Source organism: Lutzomyia longipalpis, chromosome 3 (genome assembly GCF_024334085.1).
Source record: "Lutzomyia longipalpis isolate SR_M1_2022 chromosome 3, ASM2433408v1".
In the NCBI taxonomy this organism is placed as follows: Eukaryota; Metazoa; Arthropoda; class Insecta; order Diptera; family Psychodidae; genus Lutzomyia; species Lutzomyia longipalpis.
Genome location: NC_074709.1, coordinates 18,316,958 through 18,340,353, shown reverse-complemented (window position 1 = coordinate 18,340,353; position 23,396 = coordinate 18,316,958). Strand labels below are relative to the sequence as shown.

General features: G+C 35.1%; 3 protein-coding genes across 17 annotated transcripts in view; all 3 read left to right on the top strand.

The window, feature by feature from the left end:
- The window catches only part of LOC129792365 (transient receptor potential cation channel subfamily A member 1), a 1,125,827-nt gene that overhangs the window by 646,893 nt on the left and 455,538 nt on the right, over positions 1-23,396 (top strand). The gene's annotated exons all lie outside the window — the stretch shown is intronic.
- The window catches only part of LOC129792430 (PIH1 domain-containing protein 2), a 927,269-nt gene that overhangs the window by 448,335 nt on the left and 455,538 nt on the right, over positions 1-23,396 (top strand). The window lies entirely within an intron of this gene.
- On the top strand, positions 25-22,974 carry LOC129792397 (arginine kinase 1). 15 transcript variants are annotated; one of them, XM_055831405.1, is made up of 6 exons: positions 25-302; positions 976-1,061; positions 4,819-5,421; positions 20,272-20,456; positions 21,012-21,565; positions 22,307-22,974. In XM_055831405.1, exons 2-6 carry the CDS (start codon positions 1,018-1,020, stop codon positions 22,652-22,654), a joined length of 1,734 nt encoding a protein of 577 aa, XP_055687380.1. In that variant the 5' UTR covers positions 25-302; positions 976-1,017; the 3' UTR covers positions 22,655-22,974. The 15 variants fall into 15 exon arrangements, with proteins under 15 accessions (XP_055687380.1, XP_055687394.1, XP_055687395.1 ...); XM_055831419.1 differs by lacking the exon at positions 4,819-5,421; XM_055831418.1 differs by lacking the exons at positions 25-302; positions 976-1,061; positions 4,819-5,421 and adding exons at positions 10,154-10,398; positions 14,152-14,387.

The following is a 23,396-nucleotide window of genomic DNA, read 5'->3' as shown; positions in this document are numbered from 1 at the left end:
ATTTCCCCAACATACGGCAGTGTGGAAGCTTTCTCGTGCAAGTTGGGTGAGCTTTCACAGTGTGTGAGACGTTGTGCTGCGCGCTTCGCATTTTCATTGTCGCTCCTGGAAGGGCGGTATTTGTCCACAGCAGAGGAAAAAAAATAAAGAAGATAGTTGTGTCAGGCAGTGCGTGTTGGTGTTGCGTGCTGTCCGTGTTGATGAAGTGCCAGGGTTGAGGGACTTCCGCCGTGTGAGAGAGAATTTTCCACATAGAGTTTTTCATTTTGCGGCGCAGCGGAGAAAATTAGCCGAAAATTCAGGTTTGTTCCGCAAAAGTTTGAGAGATTTTTTCGGCAACAATGAGGAGTACGATGGCCCCCTCCTCACAGCCAGCATGGTTGCGGAGGTCAAAGTCACCAGAAGGATTTTCCTTTGCTCCAATGAGGGGACTTTTGTGTGATAATAGGGGCTCACAGGAAAAAGTGACGTAACTTCTATGGATGATTTTCTGCGACACAACAAAAAGTCTTCACGTGCATGACTCGGTGTGGATCTATTTTTAAATGCGCTTTTCCCGAAAGTCCATTTCACCAAGCAGCGAATTTTCCTCGCCGTGCCACTTTTCCATCCATTCGCCGTCACTTCTTACACAATCCAAGTGCCGCAGACTTGCTTGATAAGATACACAATTTATGGCGCTAAACACCTCCCCACAATCAATCTTATCATCATCATCGATAACGGATAGCTGGAGAAATGTAGAGAGCTTCTTCTCTTCCCTTTTTCCGAGCCCATCTCTTCGTCAGCATCGCCTTCCTGACCATTGGCGCCAGGGAGTCTACTACACAGCCCACCACACATGAATGAGGCCAAGGATTTATGTCCCATAAAGTACTCGCATGAGAAAATTCATTTCCCCACACATAATTGCAAAATCAATATGAAGAAAGGTCAAGAACCTCTGACATTAAATGCAGTTCTGTTTCCTTTCAGGCGCCACTGATCATTGCATCTATTGCAGTTCTACCAGTAGCCATGTTCGCCCTGTGGTACCTGTCTTTCGCGATCGATGAAATCAGGTAATTTTTTCTTTACACTCTCCAATAGCTTTTCCTTAAGAAAAGAAAAGCTCCGTCCTAAGCGGAAAAGCTTTCCCGCGCTCTCTCCCAACGCGAACTTCTCAAGATCAGTGAGGAGGATGATGCAGAAAATGCCAACTTTTGGGCGCTCTAGCGATCGTGGCGAAGGAAATGAAAAGCTCTCACATATATTATTGAAAAGCTCCATTCATGCAAATGATGGCATGTTATATACACAATTTCCACAAGGGGCGGGTGCAGTCCGTGCACAGCAAATACAATCAATAGCCACACGAAAGGCGATTGGAAAATTCCAAGTATTTATTTATAGAAAATACAAAAAAAGCTCTCTTTCAGAGAATTTCTAAAAAGGGATGAAATTTTAATTATTTTCCCACAAGTTTCATGTACAGGTGGACATAAAAGGGGACGGGGAGTCAGAGGAAGGTAAAACATATTTATTAGTCCCATAATCCCGTATTGTACCTATTGGGAGCTTTAAAGTAACAATTTTATTTATTTAAAGGGTCAGGAGAAGTTTTATGATTAAATATTTATGAGATATTTATGCTGATGAAAAGCCGTTAGAGGAATTTATTCATAAAATTATTCTTTTATTCTGTGGTTTGTAATTATTCTGGGTTTGTTTTAAGTACAGATTAATAAAATAAAAAAAGTGTTAGTACCTGAAATATTTAAAAGAATTAAATAAAATTTTAAATGTTGTTTAGAAAATTTTTAACAATATTTTCTGAGAATTTGTATAGAAAATGATCTTTTCAAACAAATTAAAGGAAAATTCTTTGAGTATTAAGAGATTTGAGCACTTTTGGCAAGAAGAAGGTTCGCAAAGTATTTGTCTTTTCAAACTAGATATGCCTATGATTTTCTTTTAGCTGTGATTCTTTGAAATTGCCTAATATTGGGTCGTATTTTGTTACCAAGAAACCTTTGAAATTCGCTTAAAATTTCCGTACTTTCAAAGATTTCAAGGGATTCTTGGTCGCTGAATAAGGCCCATTGTTTTAGAATTTGAATAAAAATTGAGGTCTTTGGGGTGAAATGCTTAAGAAAGCTTCTTCTGTATCTCACAAAGCTTTGTTCATTACTTTTCAGAACTATGAGGCAATTTTGCATATTCTCTGTATTTAACGTATTTAACAATCTTTCATATCCAGACATTTATGGTCCATCTAAATCAGAACAAAATCTAATATTTCTTTCAAACTGGGTAAAGATTTTTTTTAAATTTTACAACAGTTGGAATTTATCTCATTTTTTGTTGTTTCTTCCAATCATGAAAAGAAGTTCAGCCACAGATATATTTTCAAAAAATATTTTCCTCACCGATTCGAATATGTGGGAGTCAAATGATATTTTAAAATAACATTAAATCGATAGAGAGTGTTAGAAGAGAAGGACTAAAGAAGAATAATTAAGGAAATTTATTCATTTTGGGGCTATTATGACATTTAACGAAATAAAAAACTATTGCAAAAGACGAACAATTAAACAAAAAAAGAAAATATGGAAAATATCAAATTTTGATCCGTAAAACGAATATGCAAGAGAATTTTTGACTTTTAACCGTTTCTCAATACGTTTTTACTTTATTTTGAAGGTTTTGATCCTTTCAAGGATTCTTTCTTAACCCTTTCACATCCACATGAAACATAGAAATTGAAACATGCAGTCTTTTTATCACGATATTTACTCTCCAAAAGCTTTAAGTAGAGGATATTTTTCAGCTAGAATGTCTTTTTTAGCCTAATTTACGTGAATTCAGATCATTTCTAACTTTGAAAATAATTGAATTCAGTGAAATTCGGGGAAAAAAATGTTTTACTTATCGGTCAACGTATGACCCATAAAACGCGAATGGGTTAAGTGTTTCATAAATTGATTTTATGAATTTCCCAGCTTAAAATTTGAAAAATTCCTGTGTTCAATATGTTATTTATCAAATTGTTTAAAAAAAATCTATGTATGCGATGCCACACAGCACTTGCTAGGCATTCGCTTTTTCTCTCTCTCTCCTTGAGATGATAAAAATAAATGAATTAAAAAAAAATTCCAATTCATAATAAAAGAAAGTCAAATTTTAATATTAACTTAAGAGCGAATAATTAAGACTTTTAAAAATTTTTGCAAAATCTGAAGAATAAAGAATAAAACCTTCGATGTGTCGTATGCGTAAGCAAGCATATTATGAAAAACTGCTCAAGTTTATACCGTCTTACATCATTGAAAGTCCTAAGGTTTCCATAATTTATTTCACAATATTCTTCAGAATTTGCTATGAAAACCTGAAAATTAATAAACTTCTTTAAATAGAAAATAAAAAGGACCTTTGTACACCATTTTTGAGCATTTCTCTCCCTTGGCGATTAACAATGCAAGCAGAATTCTCGCGTTTCTCGCAAGTATCTGCGAATTTAGCACTTTCTCACTAATAAATCTCCGTGGAAATCGATAGAAATAGCGTCGTGCACCAGTTATTACCTAATTAATCATCGACGAAGTATTTAGTGGCAAATCCTAAAGTGTGGCATAGGTCAGTGCTGTTGGGAACGATAGACCAAATGAAGATGTTTTGCTTTCAATTTGCCATTTAGCATTTGCCCATTTTGGGGGGAATTAGCGAAAAAAATTATCGCCTTCTCATATCTTTTTGTGGGGGAGTTTGAGACATTTTAGTTGCGCTGAGGCAGCACAAAATCAATTTTAATCTCTTCACGTAGACCATTTTTCCGTTGGCACGGCACTAATATCGATTTCTTATCAAAAAAAAACTTATGGGGAAATTTTTCTCAACATGCAACGGACACTCCCATGAAAGAATGTTTTATGTTGTATTGCTCCACTGATGCGGAGAAGTTTTCTTCGTTTTTTTTTTTTTTCATTAAAGAAAAATGTCACGAGTGCTGACCACTTGAAAGAGGATTCTTTTGGCAGAATTTCTTTTTTCTTTTTATTTTTTTTTGGAAAGAGAAATAAAAATAAAATAGAACCTCAACATTGGCCTTGAGGAATTTTTCATGATCACTGCCAAATGCTTTGGTGAATTTTATTTTTAATTTCTATTTACATGAAATTCTCGGGAGACATGAAGAGCCAGCACCAAGGAGCACCCAAGCTCTTGTGCCTTCATTTTATATTTATTCTGTAGCATTAATACAAATTAAACTCCAATAAGCTATTGAGAGTTGCTGTTGTAAATAAAATGAGATCGCGTTCTGTATGCTCTCAAAGCAATTGAGATGCAAATTTCGCTCAAAGAACTCCTAATGGAATTTTCCTCTCAATGCTCATGGCAGCAGCAATTTAATTGTGATGCCTTCAATGCGTTTCTGAAATGAAATTCTTCTCGTGATTTCCGTTGACGCTAAAGTTGGGCGATTTGTTTGATGGTGCTGTGCTGAGGCAAAAAAAAAAATATGGGCGAGGGTTTTTTGTGTGAAAAATGCGTGTTTTTTGCGTTTAGCACGTAGGCGTCCGGCTTCCTGGCCAGGAGCCAAGACGTGCGGTATCCAAAAGACGCACGACTTTTGTCGTCCGTCAGGGCATTGCATAACAGCCGAAAGAAGAAATGAGAAACCATCTGTAAACTTCCATCAATCATTTGGGGAAAATTTTTTGAGTTTAATAATCTCTCTCTTATGCAATTTATTTTCGTTTTTCTTTTGCTTTTCTTTTAAGTTTTCTTTATTTTGATTTTTTTCTTCTTTTTTTTCGTTGATTTTCTTTTGAAATTTAGAAAACGCCTTGGATATCCTTCGCTCTTTGGAAGACAAACGAACGATACGAAAATCATTGAAAAATCAGAACCAATAAAATCTGATGTTAAGCCTGTAGTTAAACCAGAGATCAAGCCTGAGATTAATCCAGAAATCAAGCCTGAGATTAAGCCAGAGGCTGTGAAACCAAAAGAACCCGAGAAGAAGCCCCAAGAGAAACCTGAACCACCAAAAAGGGCTGAAGTTGAAAAGAAACCTGAACCTCCGAAGATTACCCCAAAGATTCCAGAAGGAACAAAAAGCAATGGGGGTGCTTCAGCGCCCGGTAAGCAGCCTGAATCCCCGGAAACGCAGGAATTGATGAAAACCTACGAAATCCCCGATAAAGAGGATACAAAGAAGAAACCCGATCCCTTCAATGGGGCTGCTGCTGCTCGTCAGGTTTCCCCAGCGAAACCCAAAGAAGCATCCAGCAGAACCCCAACACCCCAGACTGGATCCAAGTCCCCGAGTCCACAGAAGAATGGAAGTCTCGCGGGAAAAGCCAAATCCCCAAAGGACGCCACAATGGCCTTCCTGGCTGAGGAATCATCCACAGCGAAAAGTCCCACAACGACGAAAAGGTACCCGAAGACCGTGAAGCGTCCATAAAACAAACCATCCTCTGTACAGTTTATTTTTGTTTTGTTTTGTGTCTAACTTTATTTTTGCATTCATATTGATTTTGTAATATAAAAAAAAAACGAAAAAGTGAACATTTTGGTGCGGCTGATCGAATGCCGTGCGCGATTGTGCAGGAAACAATGAGGATCAATTGGCGATTGACAGAGAACATTCTCGCGGCTATTTTGGGAAAGATATAAAATTTGCACTTTGTAAGTGTTTTGCAGTTTGAAGTCACACGTGAAGGGCATGAACTGCAATCCCTAACTAATCATTCTTGCCAAACACGCGTTCAATGCACATTGCCAGAAAAAAAACAGCATGAGAACAAAGTTAAAATGTTAGTTGAACTTATTAAAATTTAATCCCGCCATTAAACTTTTTTTTCTAAAAAAGTCCTGAATATTTTTGGGATATTATGGTTTAAAATTTATTTATTTATTTAGTTCTATTTTTTTGTAAAGAGATCATTGTTCTAAGTATTTTGTTTTGAATACCAGAGGGCGTCAATATGATGTAAAGCCCTCTGACGGTAAAATTTAATTGAGAACACCTGGAAGGATTAATTTGAATTCAAATAATGCTATAAAGTTAATACCAGAAAGTTCTTTTTTAAATAGCATAATATTTCTCTTTCCTCATTGAAAAGAAAGTCCTTAAAAATGAAAACATACGATGAACTTAACGTCATTTTGATTACCAGATGGCGCTAAGATAAAGTTTGGCCCTCTGGCGGTAAAATTTATATTTCAATTAAAATTGAAGCCGAACACAGCATTTCCCTTTCCCAACTAAAAATAAATCCTAAAAATGAAGACATACCATGAATAAAACGTCATGTTAAATAACAGATGGCGCTAACATGAAGTTTGGCCCTCTTGCGGAAAAAAATCAGATTGAAAAGCGTACACTGGAAGCATTAAAAAGAAAATCCATAAAAATGAAAAATGTTAGAAAATCAAAATGTATTCTAATGAACCTGAAATTTTGTAAAAAAAACACGTTTTGATTTAAAAATTAAACAGAAACATTGGCAACTTTCCATGGAAATCTCAAATCAATTTATTTTCCAACTCTGTTCATCATTTTCATGCATCAATTTCATTTCAGAGATGTAAAGTTTCAAATGATCCACAGACGTGTTTTGTGTTTATTTATTTATTTCATGAGGCACAAATAAAATTGTACATTATACATATACATACATATGTGTTTAGGGGCATTTTGAGAATGAAGTTTTCCTATAGAGCTATAATAAATATAGATTTATTGGCCTATGTAGCCATGGCTTTTAGGAGATGCAAATGAGAGGAAAAATGATGTGGATGCGTGAAAATGAAATGGGAAAATTGGACAGCAATAGAATATGGGAAATGAAGCATTTTCCAACAATTAGCTGCTTGCGGGGTCTATTTTGAGCCATTATGTGGGGATAGAGCTCCTTTTGACTTGCAAAGGAGTCAAAGAAAAGTCAAAAAGGCACACTCAGAGTGTGAAGATAGAGAAAATCTATTTCTGATGGCATCTTCGTGGCTATTTTCTTTTCACTTTCACATTTTATTATAAGAGAAAATTTTCAAATTTATTCTTGTGTGCTTTTGCAAAAGGATGGAGCGCGCAGCGAGAAATTTAATGAAGTGCAGCTTCGGTTGAAATTAATGCCGTTTTCCCTTGTCATCTTTCCTTTCGCACGCGCGCCACTCCGTGTTTTCCACCTCGAACATATTTATTTTTAATTCCATTCCCATTCGAAAGGCAGAAAGACTTTCTCTTTGTCGCCATCGAAAATACATCCCAAGAAGTGAAAACTATTTCGAAACTGTTGGACTGGGCAATTCCTGCGTGCAGAGGCTAAAAATAATTACATTTTCACTTCTTTATAAATCCTCATGTCTCCCTCCCTACATTTTTTCTCCTTTGCTACTTTATATCCCCACACATTTCGTTGCTGCGCTACCCGCTAAATTCTATCGTGCCACAACATGATAAGAATAAATTTTCCTCCTCTATATGCTTCGCCCATAGCCATTCTTTTCCACATGGCACTAATTCTTTCTCACATTCACCAAGATAAACTATTTGAGAGGGATTTTTCTTCTCAAACTCTATAAAATTTTCCACAACAAATTTTCTTTTAAACATTCTTTTCAATTCCACCACAAGAATGCTTTTATCATTCACGTGAAAACTCCTAATCTGCAAGTTTTCAGGCAACAAAAAATAATCAGATAAATTTCTTCTCTGAAAATTGATAATGCTCTCTTGGGGAAATGTCATGTGAGGAAATTTATTGACTTCCTCATGTGACCCCCCTCATATTCACCTGCAAATTGCGATAATTTCCGCCGGTAACAGCATACAAAATTCTATATATATATTCAGTGTAAGGTAAAATCTTCTAAACTCAAATGTGATTGACAAGTTTTCCAATTGATTTTTAACAACTTTTTTCATGAAAATTTTCCCGTTCAAAAGGCCAAAAAGCAACAAGAAAAATTCAACGTGAAAACTTTCAAAGTCAATTTAATTTTTTAAATCTCAATTGAAACTTATCTGTAGGAAAATTCATGAATTATTAAAATGTTTTCCCACCACTTTGAGATTCTAAAAAAAAACTATAAAATTCATTCAAAAGAAAGTTTAAAATTCTTACTGATTGAATCACAATAATTCGATAAAAAAAATCCTATGATTCGAGTTCATGGTAAAGTTTATACTGTTTAATGGGCAATTAGAGAAAGAAGAGAAAACTTTGCCTAGAAAATGTTTTGGTGTTGATTTTTGATTTATTTCCAAAAGTTTTAAATGAACGTATGATGGAAATTTTTATGAATTGGTTAAATCATAGTTCAACATGTTATTTTTTCAATAATTTAAATAGAATTACACGTAAAAGCTATTAATTTAGCAGTCCGATTAGTATAGATACTACCTACATTATTTTTTGATTTTTTTTGTTAAATCTGTTAAATAAAATATATTTAAAAATTACATATTTTTAAATGATTAATAAATTCTAATTTCTAAATCACTACTTAAAATAATTTATTAAATGGTAGAATTTTTACAAGAGTTTTTGGAAAATTGCTAAAACGTAAAAGGATTTAATTGGTTAGGATATTAAATTTTATATTTCTTCTTCATTGTAGAATTTATTATTTTTATCTGATTTTATATATTATTTTTAAATCTTTTTTTTAAGGATATAAGAAATTTCAGAATTTTTTTTCTCGATAGTTTATTTAACTTTTGGCTCATCCGTTTTTCATTATTTTTCACTTTGAAAGATTTTTTTTCCTAAATCTGGTTTTATTTTTCAAAATCGGACAAAAGATTGACTTAACCAAAAAAAAAGCCTACTTATAGGTTTTATTGTTAGAATTAACTTAAACACCTTTCACAGATCAGCCTTAAAGTAAAATTATTAATGTTTTACTTTTTATTGCTTTGAACAATTTGTGTTGATAGTTTTTAAAATCTTTTAGATTTATCAAAATCGATCTGCCCTAAATTGAAATTCTTCTTTTCGTATTAAAAAATTGAATTAATTTCAGCTAAAGGAATTTTTCCTTTTTATTAGAATGTTATATCTGTCAAAAAAAAACTTTATTTTAAAATTATTTAAAAAAATAAGAAAAAAACAAAAAAAAATCAAAGAAAATCCGATTTAAGGAATCGTTGCATTATGCGCGCTTTCCAAATATCCTTCCCGAAAAATAAAATCATTTTAGAGTTAATTTTAAGCCACTTTTCCCTACACTATGTCGTGTAAATGCAGAAAAAAATCAATTAACAGCACCAACTATTACAGCAATTATATTGATAGCAATATCAGTGACTCCATTCCATTATTTATCTTGAATTTAGTAAAGGTATAAATGGCAAGCCATTAATGCTTTTTCAACTTTTTCAAATAATCTCCCATAAATTTCCATTTACAATCCATTTTATTCAACTCAAATGCAATATGACTTTCAGGAAATGCGCGCACGTCAATTTCACACAGAGTAGCAATTATTTTGGCATGTGTCCTGACGAAGATATTCACCTGCCACGCTAAAGAGTTGTGGCAGGGAAAATAAAAGGAAAATTTTCATGTCTCTCGGAAGATAGCTCTTGGCAGTGATCTCGTTGGGAATTAAATTGCAAAAACATAAGCTTTTGAGTGTTGAGAATTTGTCACCAAATCCCCCCTCTTACTGAGCTGTACGTACAACACTGTGAGATGAATTGAGCTAATTGTGTTCAATTGATATTTATGTTGGTCCACGATCAAGCATCCAATTAATGACAAACAGCTCCAGATCCCGGAGATTCTCTAACTGTGTGAGATTTTTTTTTAACATTGTGTGGGATGAAAATGATTTTCTCAGCTTGAGAAGGATTTTCCAGGGGATTTTTCCGGGGGTGGCAAGATGAGTGCATTTAGGGGAGCATGGGGAATATGAATGGGATGTCCTGATGATGGAGGATTGTGAGGGGGTTTTAGTGCTCTTTAGTGGCGTGTGACGTCGAGTTGCCCCGAAGTACCTCCCCGTCACCCGAACTCCCAGCCCGATAGCGCATTTAGCCATTCTTGATGATGATTCTGGGTGGTGGGGCGTTCGTCGGTTCTCCGTGGCGAGCGAAAAGCTGGCGGGTCCGCCACTTGGGACTCTGCCGAGGCTGAATATCAGAGTCACTATTTAGTTGAAAGTTGATTTCTTCGGTCGTTATTAGCAAGAGCTTAGAAGGTGAGGTGAAAAAAAATTTTCCCGGTGAAAAGTTTCTTTCCCAAAAGTGAAGAAGAGTTGCTGCTTTGGCACCCTTCTTGCACGCAATTCAAATAAAATCCCCAAGAAAAAAAAATATTATTAATTCTCAAAAGCTCCATTGCAAAGGAAAAATTAATTTTCTTCTGGTAAAATATTCATAAATGAGGAATTTGGTTGTTTCTGGTAAGAAAGTTCCATGAATCACACATTGTGGGTGCCATTTGGTAAATGAAATGATAAAAGTGATTTAAATTGAAATTATTTTTTTGCCATCTGGGGGTATTGGCGTGCCACGAAGTTTTATCAGCAAACCATCGGCATGTGATTTTTGTGGCAAAAATATTTCCCTTTTTCTTAAACACAAATCTTTCATTCAAAGACAAATTCTAGACAAAAAAAAATGTGGTGGCAAAAATAGTTGAAGAAAAATTGAGTGCGATAATTGCATTTGGTAGAGAATTTAGCTGGAAATGCACAAATCCATTGGAAACAATGGGAATTTATTTAATTTCCGGTCAAGGCAACACCGTCAGACCGCGATGCACTTTTCGAGCTGCAATAGAAAACCTGCATTAGGCGCGCGCGATTTCGTAACAAGCGCGTTCTCTGCAAATGTATTAGAGACGTGATTGCAAAAATTTTTATAAATTGCACTGCAAATCCGTGCCATTAGTCATCAACATGTCGCGGATTTGCAAGCACTCTAGTCTCCACATCTCTCTAAATCCCCTCCCTGGCACTTAAATCAACAATATAATATTCTCATTGAAACACTGACTGAGACCCAGGCGAGGAGGCTCCATGGCATTGAGAAAATCCACCCAGAGTGCACTTTTCTCGTTGCGCAATCACCCAGAACTTGGTCGATTTTTCCTCCTGCCGTTACATAACAGCCCCCAAACAAAACCACATCAGCCGGATGTTAGGCGGGCGGTCTCTCTGAGAACCTCCTTTTTGGCACATGACAAAATCCCCCGAGAATTCCTGCCAAGAAAAATCAAAAGCTTCGTTCATTTCCACCTGCGAGGTGTTTTTTCTTCACTCATTTCAAAGTGGTATGAGTGAAAATTCAATTCAAGATAAATATGTTGATTTCTATAGAATTTTGTGGAGAAGGTTTATTGGGAAGTTCGTGCTTTGCAAAAAGGATTTTTTATTAAATTAAGATTTTGAACTGGGAGTTTTTAATAGAGCGGTCCTATATGGGCCTAAAGGACCTAAAGTCTTTAAGGGAAAGAGAAGCATTTAAAAAATTGAAAAAATAGCTAAAAATTTGCAAAAGTAGAAGTTAAAATTACAAATCCAGTCTTAGGACATTTTCAACACAAAAAAAAAGTTTAAAACCTAAGTAGAATCCCTAAAATTGAGCTACTTAGAGCTATCCTTAGAGGCTATTTTTATGATCAAATTTCACATGATTGAAATAATATTTTTAACAACGTTATACGAAAGTTTAGCCTTTAAATAAGTAGAGAGAATTTAATTTTCAAAGAAGTACTTTAGAGATTTTTCTAATTTTTTTTTTCTTTTTTGAGAGTGTGATGCAGATGAAGTATTTTCTGGAATTTAATGCCTAAATAACAATTTTTGTTAAACGACGTTTGCTTTAAAAAACCGTTAAAAAAATGATTGAAATTTTTTTTCACCCTTTGCAAACTGGTGCTTAGGGCATAAATATTAAAAAATAAATGATTTTTTTTATAAAACCGGTAAAAATTGCTAATTAGCTATCGTTATCATTTTATAAATAAGTCGTTAAACGAAAAACTCAAGATGCAAATTAATCGTTACCTGAAACGTCGTTGCACTGTTTCTAATTAACGATATATTGTTCTCTGACGATTTATTTAAGAAAAATGTATTTAAAAAAAATTTAGAAAAAAAATATATCGTTTGACCAAAAAACGATAAATTCGTTATAAGATGAAATTTAAGACTAAAGATCTCTTGTAAAGCGTCGAAGTCCTACAATAATAAATTACTTAAATTTGTTTTATAAAAATCATATATATATATACATAGGTAAATTGTGGTTAAAACCACAATAAAGCCACATTTTCCAATTATATACAGCTTATTCTCACACCGAAGGTCAATTCATAATTATATATTAGTTTGTAATCAGTTCTAACCCACATAATGAAATAATTATTTTATTTTCATTAAAGGAAGAATAAAAAAAATTTAATCTATAGAGTTTTGTACGAATTTCCCAAACAACTCCTCCTTGGATATTACATAAAGTAGCAAATAACAGATAAATTCTCACTGTAACAGAGTTAAAGTTAGAACAATTCTGAAGCCCTGGGAATTGCCGGCCAATTCCACGATTGTGGTTAATCTCGCTGAAAAACAAACGAGATTTATTTAAAGATCCACCGGCCGGGTGTTGAAACAACGAGGAACACATTTATTTAATTTTATTTTTTCCTTGTGTTGCGAAGGAAAAGCTCATCAAAAGCTCAAAGTTGGAAAATTCTTTCGGGTGCCTTGTTACATCGACAAAACATTTCTGGTGTAGGGTTTCTCAAGGCGAAGGAAATCAATAGGGCGGGGGGAGCACGAAGGAAGTTATGTAAGCCATCGTGGGGAAGCTAAAGTTAATTATTCTGTCGGGGATTTTGAGTGATGAAAATTAGAATGTTATAGAGTCAACATTATATTGTGTTTCGCATGGCTTGCAATGTAAATGCAACGTGCAATTTACCGATTAGCACAACTTTTCCCCTTCCACGTAAACCGGAATCGGAGCTTTTGCGAAGCTTTTCACATATCACGCAGTCGCTCTGTGAAAAGTGAAGCAGTTGTGTAAGTGATCGATTTTTATTTTGGACAGAGGCAGAAGATGAGGAATAATTACGTAAGGAATTCAAAAAGATTTTTCCAATTCAATTCGATATATTTTCCTTATTTTATTTGATTTATTTTATGGTTTTAAAAGTTTTATCATTAAAATTATTTCATGGAAATATTATTTTTAAAACAAAATCAGATAAATTAGTTGATTTTTACATTAAAAATAATATTTTTAAAGCAAAATTAAACATTTTTTTTAATTTAAGAATTTTATTTAACGATTGAAATTATGTAAGTTTGTAATTGAAAACTTACATAATTGACTTACATATTTTCAACCGATTTAGTCAATTTTTTAAACCACTTTAGGACTAATCCAGTAATTTATTAATTTTGTATCGAATTAGTTTCCGTTCTATTTCGATTCATGGATTAGTCCTAAAGTGGTTTAAAAACTGACTGAATTGGATTAAAATATTTCATATTAAAAAATATTTTCAAGCAAATGAAATTCTTGTAAGAAAGGTCTTGACGGCATAGCTACCAAAGTTTATAAAAAAAACAAATAAAATTAATTTTTTACAGTAAAAAATAATTTCAAATATACCTACAAAAATCATTTCATTTCCCTACAATTTGAATTTTATTTAAGTACTTGCGCACGCAGCGAATAGTCCACCCCTTTTCGCTGACAATTCAATTATTTTTTCACGTGCTAATCCAATAAACATTTCCATCAATTGCTTTGCAACATGGCTTGATGTAAACAAATATTTCTATCTGCCACAGAAGTGTTCTTATATCTAGATAAATAATCATGCATTGAGAAAATGTATCGAGAAAGGAAAATAAATTCTGCGGAGGGGGGGACCTTGACACTCGATATCGTTGGGGAAATTTTTCTAACGGCAGCAAAAAGAAATTTATATTGAGTCATGCGCCCCGGCATTTCTCTTACATAACGCACACTTCACACAAATATCTTTATGATTCCCCGGGATCGTAAATCAATTGGGGCAAATTAAAAGTGCACGATAAGTTGATAAAAAAAGAGTTGAAATGTTCTTTGGGAGGGAAATGCGTGGAGGTGGGTGATTTTCGTTCGCAAAATGATTTGATTGTGAAGATTCTGCGACCTAGGTCACAATAGAGGTCAAACTGAGTGGAGTTTGGGTTTGCGAGCGTGAGCATTGAAACCGGAAGGAGGTGATTTAGCGAAGAAGGCGAGGAGAAGGTGGCAGAAGAAGCTGCCAATTGGCGTGTTCCTGCGCGCGGGTGGCAAAGAGAATTTCCTGGGTGCAATTAATGCGGATTTTGAGGAAAACCTTCATCACATTCGGACGGCAGTTGACTCACACATACGCGAAGAATTTATGGTAATTCTTCTTATTATGCCACCATAATAATTATTCTTTCGACAAGCCCAAAAGATAGCGGGCGCCTTCACCTATCTCTCCCACCCACTTGTCACACTACCTCGCGGTCCCTTATCAAGTGGAACGATCTAGCTGTAAAAAATTATATATATCATTGTCAATATAGAGCATGATTCGCGTCAATATCTCATCACCTTTTTTGTCATTTCGATAACAAACACCTTACAGGGATGGCAATTGAACTCTTCAAGCCATCACTGCGGACGATCGGCTCTCGAGGAGGAGAATTAATTGCAAAATTGGAAGTTGATACCTCGGCAATTATCGAGGGAGGTGCCAGTCGATTTGGGGCTCAAGTGGATTTCACTTCGATTCTCTGCCTCAGTCTCCAAAACGTCTCCAAATCCTTCCAACACACGCGTTAATTTTGCAAAGTAACAAAAATCTTAAGAGGAAATTTTCTTTTCTCTGTGCCTCTTCGTGAGTTCATTAAACCCTTTTCCCACAATTAGGTGCACCAAAGTCGTCAATATTCTACATTTAAATCTGATTTGTGTGTTTGAGTTTATTTTTAGTTCACGAAACATTTTGTTGTTGATGTTGTGTAAATGCTAACTTTGCGCCACAGCATCCACACAGAGTGATGGCCCCTCTTCTTGTTAACCCTACGCCCACCCACGGGAAAAAAATTTTGTTCCTAAAAGTGATTAAAGTTGTCCGTCAGCAACAGGGTGACACATCCTATCAATCGCGTAGCGTGATTTGTGACTCAAAAGCCATTCATGTACAACATGCCAGATAAAATCTGCTTGGCAAAGAAAGTGGCAAGAGAATAGCAAATTACTTTAATTGCCATGTCACATGTTGCTCGTTGAAAATTCACGAGGATTCGCCATTCAAAAGTAGCCCCTTCCCGTTTGCAATAAACTTTAAAGTCAGAATTTTGTGCAATAAAACAGAAATATCGGGCAGTTGTTAAAATTTATTTGCAGTATGTGCGTCATTGACGGTTGGCATGTGATATTTTTGAATAAAATTGAATTTAAAATTTGACATTTATTCAATACATGTCAGAATTCTCTTAACTATATTAAAATGATTGATGAAATGCACCGAAAGCACGTTTGAAAGCTTAGTTGCAAAAATTCTAAAATTATAAATTTAACCATTATTCAATAAATTATCCTTAAAGTCTTTAAAGCAAAAAAGTGGAAGACGTGAGAAAATTAATCATTCAAAGCGCCCGAAAATTCTCACAAAAGTCGGTTGAGTGTTAAATACGTCACACATGCAATTAGTATTAGAAATTGACTTTTCATTATGAGATAAATTTGAAGTGACACCATATCAGTTATTAGATGATAAAAATAGAAACTCTATCTTCTCAAGAGTGGTCATACTTGAGACAACAGGCGGCCTCTAATCGAATTAATAATCAAAAGATATTTGCAAAATTACTCCCATGGGAAATTTGAAATGAAATTAATTAATTTTAGAATTATTTTCAATGGTCTAAAACGTCTAAAATAGTGTAATTTAAGCTCTTAGTCAGTTTAATTTTTCAGTAAAAATTGAAAATTGTACTGCCCAGGATTTATTTTTATTAGTAGAACATAATTTACATAAGGCTCGTTTTTCTTGAGTTGATACCTTCTCTTTAATTTAATAGCAAATAAATTATTAAATTTTAGGTAATTTTTAAAATATTTTGCTTAATGTTTTCTAAACAATTTCTAAAAGAATTTAAATTGAGTTCTTCTAAAAATTAATCTTAAAAAATGTTGAAATAGAGAGATTTATTATTCTTATAAGCATTAAATTGTAATAAATTTATTTCTAAATATAAAAATTAATTTTTTGGTCAGTAGTTCATTTTTTTTTAAACAGAAAACAAACAGAGTTATAAAATTCAAATCCAAAACATTTTTTAAGAATTCATTTTCTTTTGTAATTTTTGTGGAAAATTGAAAATAGATATTTTCAACTGCTTTTTTCGCGACGTTTTGAAGTCCAATTTCCATTTTCATCAGGTCTTTTTAGATTTAAAAAAAGAAATATTTGTAATTAAGCAAATTGTTAAAGAAAAAAAAAGGATATGGGCTTTTCTCTAAATAATTTAATAAATTAATAGACTAAAATCCAAACTAAAATCAGACTAATTCTTCGTCCTTACTGGAGCATCAGCCAAAGAGACGTTGCATTAGTTGTAACGCATCCTTACAAATTTTACCTGAGCTTTCGACGCTCCTTTGTGTCTTCTGTTCAAAATTGTAAGGATGCATTAGAACTGATACACTGTGTCCTTGATTGATGCTTCCGTAAGTAAATACGTAGTCTTGCATTTGTCTATTAACATCTCTCAATTAAATTTCAGTAATTTAAATCCTTGAGAAATCATCAAAATCAATTTTAAAAAATCTTACTTCGTTTCAAAATTCGCAATGTAATGTAATTATATGCATTACAGTGTATAAATAACCACCCTCAAAGCTATGAAATCACTCCTATATTATCAACCAATGTATTTTTGGAATCCTTTTCGGTGCCACCCTGTTCTGTGGCCGTGTGGCCTCCTTGTTAGCTATTGTTTCGGTTCCCTATTGTTTGCTATATATGCCCACCCCTGCACACTATCCCACCCCATGTGAGCGTGCGACTGTTTTTGGCGTGCGGCGGGCCCGGGGTGGCGTCCTGCCGACCCGGTGCCGATGTCTGCCGACAGTTGGCAGCACACACATAGGGGTGCGACCGGCGCCGCCGCTGCGTCTTCCCGGCGGTTCGCACTCTGCCGCAACCCCTGCGCCAATGTGGAACACTGAGCACAGCGGAAGGACACGGTTGCCACCATTTTAGCCCAAGGAAGGACAGTGAACGCCCGACCGGCGATTTAATCGACAACCCCCTTGAACTTGAGTTCATCGGCTCCGTGTGTGCAAAGCTTTTCTTCTAATACGTTTTCCCAACGCCCGTAAAAAAAATATCGGTTTACGCGCCCCGGTGCCAGTGATCCGTGTAGTGTTTGTAATTGCTTCTGCAACACCCATTTCAATCCCCCAAATCACTTTGCAATCTTCATTTGCAACCGCACCCCCCTCAATAAATTCATCTGTGTGTAGCTCATCTGTGTGCTCAAGTGAACGAAAAGAATCCTTTTTCGTGATCCTTGAAAAATTAAAAAAAAGACCAAGTGTGTGACACTCCCATGCAATGCTAATAAGCAAATAAGGACGCGGAAGGACATTCGAGAGGCACAGATAAAATTAGAAAGGAAAATTTGTTGCTACCAACCCCCTGTAGTGGACAAAAAAATCAATTGAGCACCGTGAAAGGAGACGCACAAAATTTCATAAATATTTTAAGGGAATCTCTATAAATAGCTGGGTGGGAGGTGATCCTGACGCGCCCTGCTTTTTTTCTCAACACCCCCCAGACACATCGGATCAATAATAATCCCCACACCCCCACATCATCGCACCCTGTGTGGAGTGTTGTTCATGTTTTTGAATATTTAAAACGACAAATTGTGATCCGATAGACTCGAAAAAATTGTCCTCTTTAGCAACCACCGTGTTGGAGGGACGAGACCAATTTAATTAAGTATTTAAGGATACTCACTGAGGAAATTGCAGAGACCAAAAAAAGACCATCCAGAGACGGAGATAAATACATATACATACATATATATTTTTTTGGAAAGTGTAGAAGTGAGATAGAGAGAGGAAAAGTGAGGAGAAAATTTTGGTGAAAATGGGCGGGTGTACGTCGAAGGAAAAAAAAGATAAAACGGCAGACAATGGAACAACCGGCGGAGCAGAAGGGTGTGTATCAAACTCGATGGTTTTCTTGGCGAGGTAAGTGCGGCATTGAGAGCGGGACCCCGAAAATGCCGCACCGGAACATTTTCTTTTATTTCTTTTTATTTTAGTTTTTCTTTTTACATTCCAATTTGTTGCTGATGGCTTGGAAATCAAAAGAATTTGCAAGAAAAATCTATATTGGTCTTGGAAAATTTTAAGAATTCGCTAAAAATATTTTTTTAAATGTGAAAAAGGATTTTTAAACAGAAAAAAATAAAAGCATTGACATCACAGAGAGATTAATTAGTCGGTTAAATAATAATTATCTCTGTTCATTAAACATTTAATTCCACAATTTATTTGTTTATATTATTTTATTAAAAATTCATTTTAATTTTAATTGATTTCTGTTTCCCTGACAGACATGAAAAATTATTTTTTTTTATCAAATTTAATTAATTTTCCATTCAAAATAAATTGATAAAGGTAATTAAACTTTTCCTTTTTACATAATTTTTTTTTAATATTCGAAATTAATTTAAAAATCATTTTATTGTTTAAAAAAAGAAGATTTCAATGACGTTCTTACATCAATTATTTCAAAGTGAATTCTTAAAACTTTCATAGGAATTCAGAGTGTAGATTTTCCCGCGCTTTTTCAACTGATCGATGTCTATTATTTTGCCTTTTAAGCTGAACGTAAAGGAAAATTGTAATTTTAAAAATTCTAGATTTAAAAAATTTATACAAATTTTAGATTTATTAGGGTAAAAAAAATATTTAAATGAATGAAAATAACAAAAATTAACGATTTTGTTGAACATTGAATTGAAACGACCCGCAAAACCAACAGGAAGGGATGAAAAGGGAAGGAAGAGCAGGAAGGGTCGAGCGGGAAGGAAGGGCACGCAGCCACAAAGGGGATGATGATCAAGAGGGGTGACAAATTTGTGCAGCTGCGCCAGGAATCACATCAGAAATATCATATTCGATTAATCATTGGTTGTCGGAGGGTTTGAAAGCGCACACTGTCTTCGCAGCATAAATTCATGCTGCTGCTGTGTGCTATATGTTAATGATAAGCGAGATCCTACTTTTCCTATTTTATTTCACATTCTGCACGACTTATCGATTGCCATACGCACCCAGAAATTTCCATCAACATGCCAAATGAAAATCAACAGACGAATTGTAATTAAAAGTTTCCCCAAAAGACACATTTTTGCGGGGTGGGTTTTGCGTCGTTTTATTTTATAAAAGTTTGACAAATAAATTAAACTGAGGGAGGGGTTGTACTCTTTTAATGTGAAACATGAGGATTTTTTTTATCCATTCACTTTTGGCTTTCAACTGGGAATGGGGTATTGCCAAAGGGGATGAACTTATGGAATAATTTATTTATTTTTTTTATTTTTTGTTAGATAATTTATATTAGCCAGCGAAAAAGTCTTTCTTTTAACTTACTGATAAAAACGGAAAATTGACAAAAAAAGTTATTGAGTTAAAATTTTCTATTCTAAAAAAAAACTTTAGAATAAATTAACCAAAGGACTTTATTTATGATCTCAAATCGGTTTGAAACTCATTTATCATTTTAAATTAACACATCTATTTGTTGAAATGAAACTTTAATCAAAATATCTCTTAAAATAGATCTTCTGTGGGGGAAAGGGAAATGTTGTTCTTCACTTTTCAAGAAGTAATCCAAAGAACTCTTAGTTATAAGAATAATAAAAGGATTTTCTCAGTCTCTAAATAATTCATATAAAATGCAATTTATGCATTAAATGAAGAAGACAAAAAGAACCCCCGGAAAAGACTTTTCTTTTGTCTGCAGTGGCAAATTGAATAAGGACTCTCACCCCTTGTTTACAAGGAAAATTTACAAACTGTAAAAGGATATTTTGCGCTCGGAGAATGCAAATAAATGTTGTGTGAATAGTGCCGGGAGAAAATTGATGAATATTTTCTTTGCAATGAGCTTGGGACACGCAATGTGGGGAGGCGAGACAGCAAGTTCCATGTCGCCATAGGGGTGGGGCTTTATCCAAGACTAATTTGTGTGCTTTTTTTCGGGGGTTTTTCAGGAACAAATCCGACACCATGGTTGATGCTGCAACTCTTGAGAAATTGGAGGCTGGATTCGCCAAGCTTGCCGCTTCTGATTCCAAGTCTCTCCTGAAGAAGTACTTGACCAAGGAGGTCTTTGATGCTCTCAAGACCAAGAAGACACCATCCTTTGGATCCTCTCTCCTGGACTGCGTCCAATCTGGTGAGATTCTCCGTCATTTTTCATCTCATTCAAACTCAGATTATAAAAAATAATATTTTTTCGGGTGTTTGCCCTGAAATCTTATCAAAAACCCTCAAATGACTCTCTCGATAAGACGTTTCAATACAAATTGTTTGTATTTGATTTTACTTTATCAATTAAATAGTACAAATTAATTTCTGCGGCAATTTCCAATGGCACGAGGAAATTAATGATCAACTTGCACGCATGTTTATCTCCCATTGAGTTCAAATTTTGTCAAGATGCCAAAAGCCATTAAAGTTCTTTATTTAAATATTTAGTTAGACTATTACATTTCACTTTTGCCCTGCACGAAAAACCATCAATTCTTTTCCATTTGAGCTAATACAGAAGCCTGGAAATGGATAGACAAAAGATGTCTCTGAAATTGTTATTTAAAAAGAATTTATTTGAATGTCTTTATATAGTTTTCTTTTCTTCGAAACGAGATCAATTAGTTTTAAAACCAGAAGAAAACCGGAAAATTGTTCAAAAGTTCAAGGAATTAATGGAAAATTTTCCTTTTCCTTACAGGATTCGAAAATCACGATTCTGGTGTCGGAATCTACGCTCCTGATGCCGAGGCGTACTCCGTGTTCTCTGACCTCTTTGACCCCATCATTGAGGACTACCATGCAGGCTTCAAGAAGACGGACAAGCACCCCCCACGCAACTTCGGTGATGTCGACACGTTCGGCAATCTCGATCCCGCTGGTGAGTACGTGATCTCCACCCGTGTGCGCTGCGGTCGCTCCATGGAGGGCTACCCCTTCAACCCATGCCTCACAGAGGCTCAGTACAAGGAGATGGAGCAGAAGGTCTCCTCCACCTTGTCCGGACTCGAGGGTGAGCTCAAGGGCAAATTCTACCCACTCACCGGTATGGAGAAGGCAGTCCAGCAGCAGCTCATCGATGATCACTTCCTCTTCAAGGAGGGCGATCGCTTCCTCCAGGCTGCCAATGCATGCCGCTACTGGCCCAGCGGACGTGGCATCTACCACAACGATGCCAAGACTTTCTTGGTCTGGTGCAATGAGGAAGATCACCTTCGTATCATCTCCATGCAGATGGGTGGTGATTTGGGTCAGGTGAGTTTGATTTAAAATTTTCCAGAAGCCTCATAAATGATCTTAGAATCAGCTAAATGGGCTTAAAAATTTCATCTATAAACAATCAAGATCTTTTAGTAATTTTTATCATTTTTATTTATTTAAAGAAATTCTTATTCTTTTAATACAAAAAAATGAAAACTCCTTCGCAAAGTGTTCATGAAAAGCTGAAAAATTCATATTTTCCATCGAGATAGAGCAAAATGATCTGAGAAAGGGTTGTGGGGCAAAAAATTTCCTATAAGAATGACCTCTCGGAAAAATATTCTTGTCTTTTGGGAATCCTGCAGGTTAAGATATATCCAAAGTTTTCCTTTAATTATCAATTAATTTAAAAAATAGAATTTTTTATAAGTCTCACAGCTTGGTATTTGCAGGGACATAAAACCTAAAAAACAATGTTAAAAAAATTTTGATAAGTAAAACAAAAATTATGGAAAAAATCAGAATCATAAAAAATCCAAATTAACTGAAAAGGAATTTATTTGTTTCTGTATGGAAAAATCCTTCATTCGAGACAATTTGGGACAGGATAATTTGATAAAAGATAAGAAAAGAGTAAAAAATCACAAAAAAGATTCCTATTCCCTAATTTATTGGGAAAAACGGAAAGATATTTGCTCAAAAATACAAACATTGACGTCATTTCTTCAAAAAGAAATATTTTTTAGAGTTTAACGGACTTTTCAAATCTTTAACAAATTCTCCTTTTTTTCGTAGGTCTACCGTCGCCTCGTAACGGCCGTGAATGATATCGAGAAACGCATTCCCTTCTCCCACCACGACCGGCTTGGCTTCCTCACGTTCTGCCCCACCAACTTGGGCACCACCATCCGCGCCTCTGTTCACATCAAGGTGCCAAAGCTGGCGGCCAACAAGGCTCGCCTGGAGGAAGTTGCCGGCAAGTACAATCTGCAGGTGCGCGGTACCCGTGGTGAGCACACCGAGGCCGAGGGTGGCGTCTACGACATCTCCAACAAGCGCCGTATGGGTCTCACGGAATACGATGCCGTCAAGGAGATGTACGACGGTATTGCTGAGCTCATCAAGATCGAGAAGAGCCTGTAAAGACATCCAAAGACGCGCCCAGATTTTTATTTTGATTTCGCATCTTGAAAGTCAGGACAAAAACTGTATTTCTATTTGCTATAAAGTAACTACTCTTTTTTTTTTTGCTGTAAAACACTAACTTTCAACTAAAGACGTGGATGTGGAGAACACTCGCAGCATTTCATCGTATAAACATCTTTTAAGATTTCTCTTTCATTTTGCAAAACTCCACCAACTTTTTACAAATTACATTTTAATTCACCTTTTATTTGCAAAGAACATCCGCAATAAAAAACCAAAAAATGTAGCGTAAAATAAAAATGAAAGGAACAGCAAAATTTTCATTTTATTTTCACATTTTTTCGTTTCTTTTTTGGTGTTTTACATAGGTCAGCAGCATTAGATTTAATTTTCCTTCTTTTAGGCTTTTTTTTCTGTAAAGGATCATCACGTAATAATATTCTCATTTTAGCTAGTTGGGACAGAATTTGCTCCCTTTAGTCAGAAAAAAAAACAAAATAAATTGTGGTTTTAGAGAGCAGAAAATTAGCAAGACACAGAGTTAAATGAATTTTAATCTTAAGACATTTAATGGAAAGTGAGATATTTTCGATTTATTCGGCTTCTTGAATTTCTAGTCGTAAAGAGCATTGTGAAACTCATGGCAATGGATAGAATTGAACGCGCAGATGTGGGGAGACGCGCGACCGTTTGATCGGCAAATATTCAATGCACAGCCAAAAAATTGATAAAAGATAAT

Coding starts and splice junctions, on each gene's coding strand:
- LOC129792397 (XM_055831405.1), top strand. CDS start 1,018: ATGTTCGCCCTGTGGTACCTGTCTTTCGCGATCGATGAAATCAG. Junction 20,457..21,011: donor CCTGGACTGCGTCCAATCTG/GTGAGATTCTCC, acceptor TTTTCCTTACAG/GATTCGAAAATCACGATTCT. Junction 21,566..22,306: donor TGGGTGGTGATTTGGGTCAG/GTGAGTTTGATT, acceptor TTTTTTTCGTAG/GTCTACCGTCGCCTCGTAAC.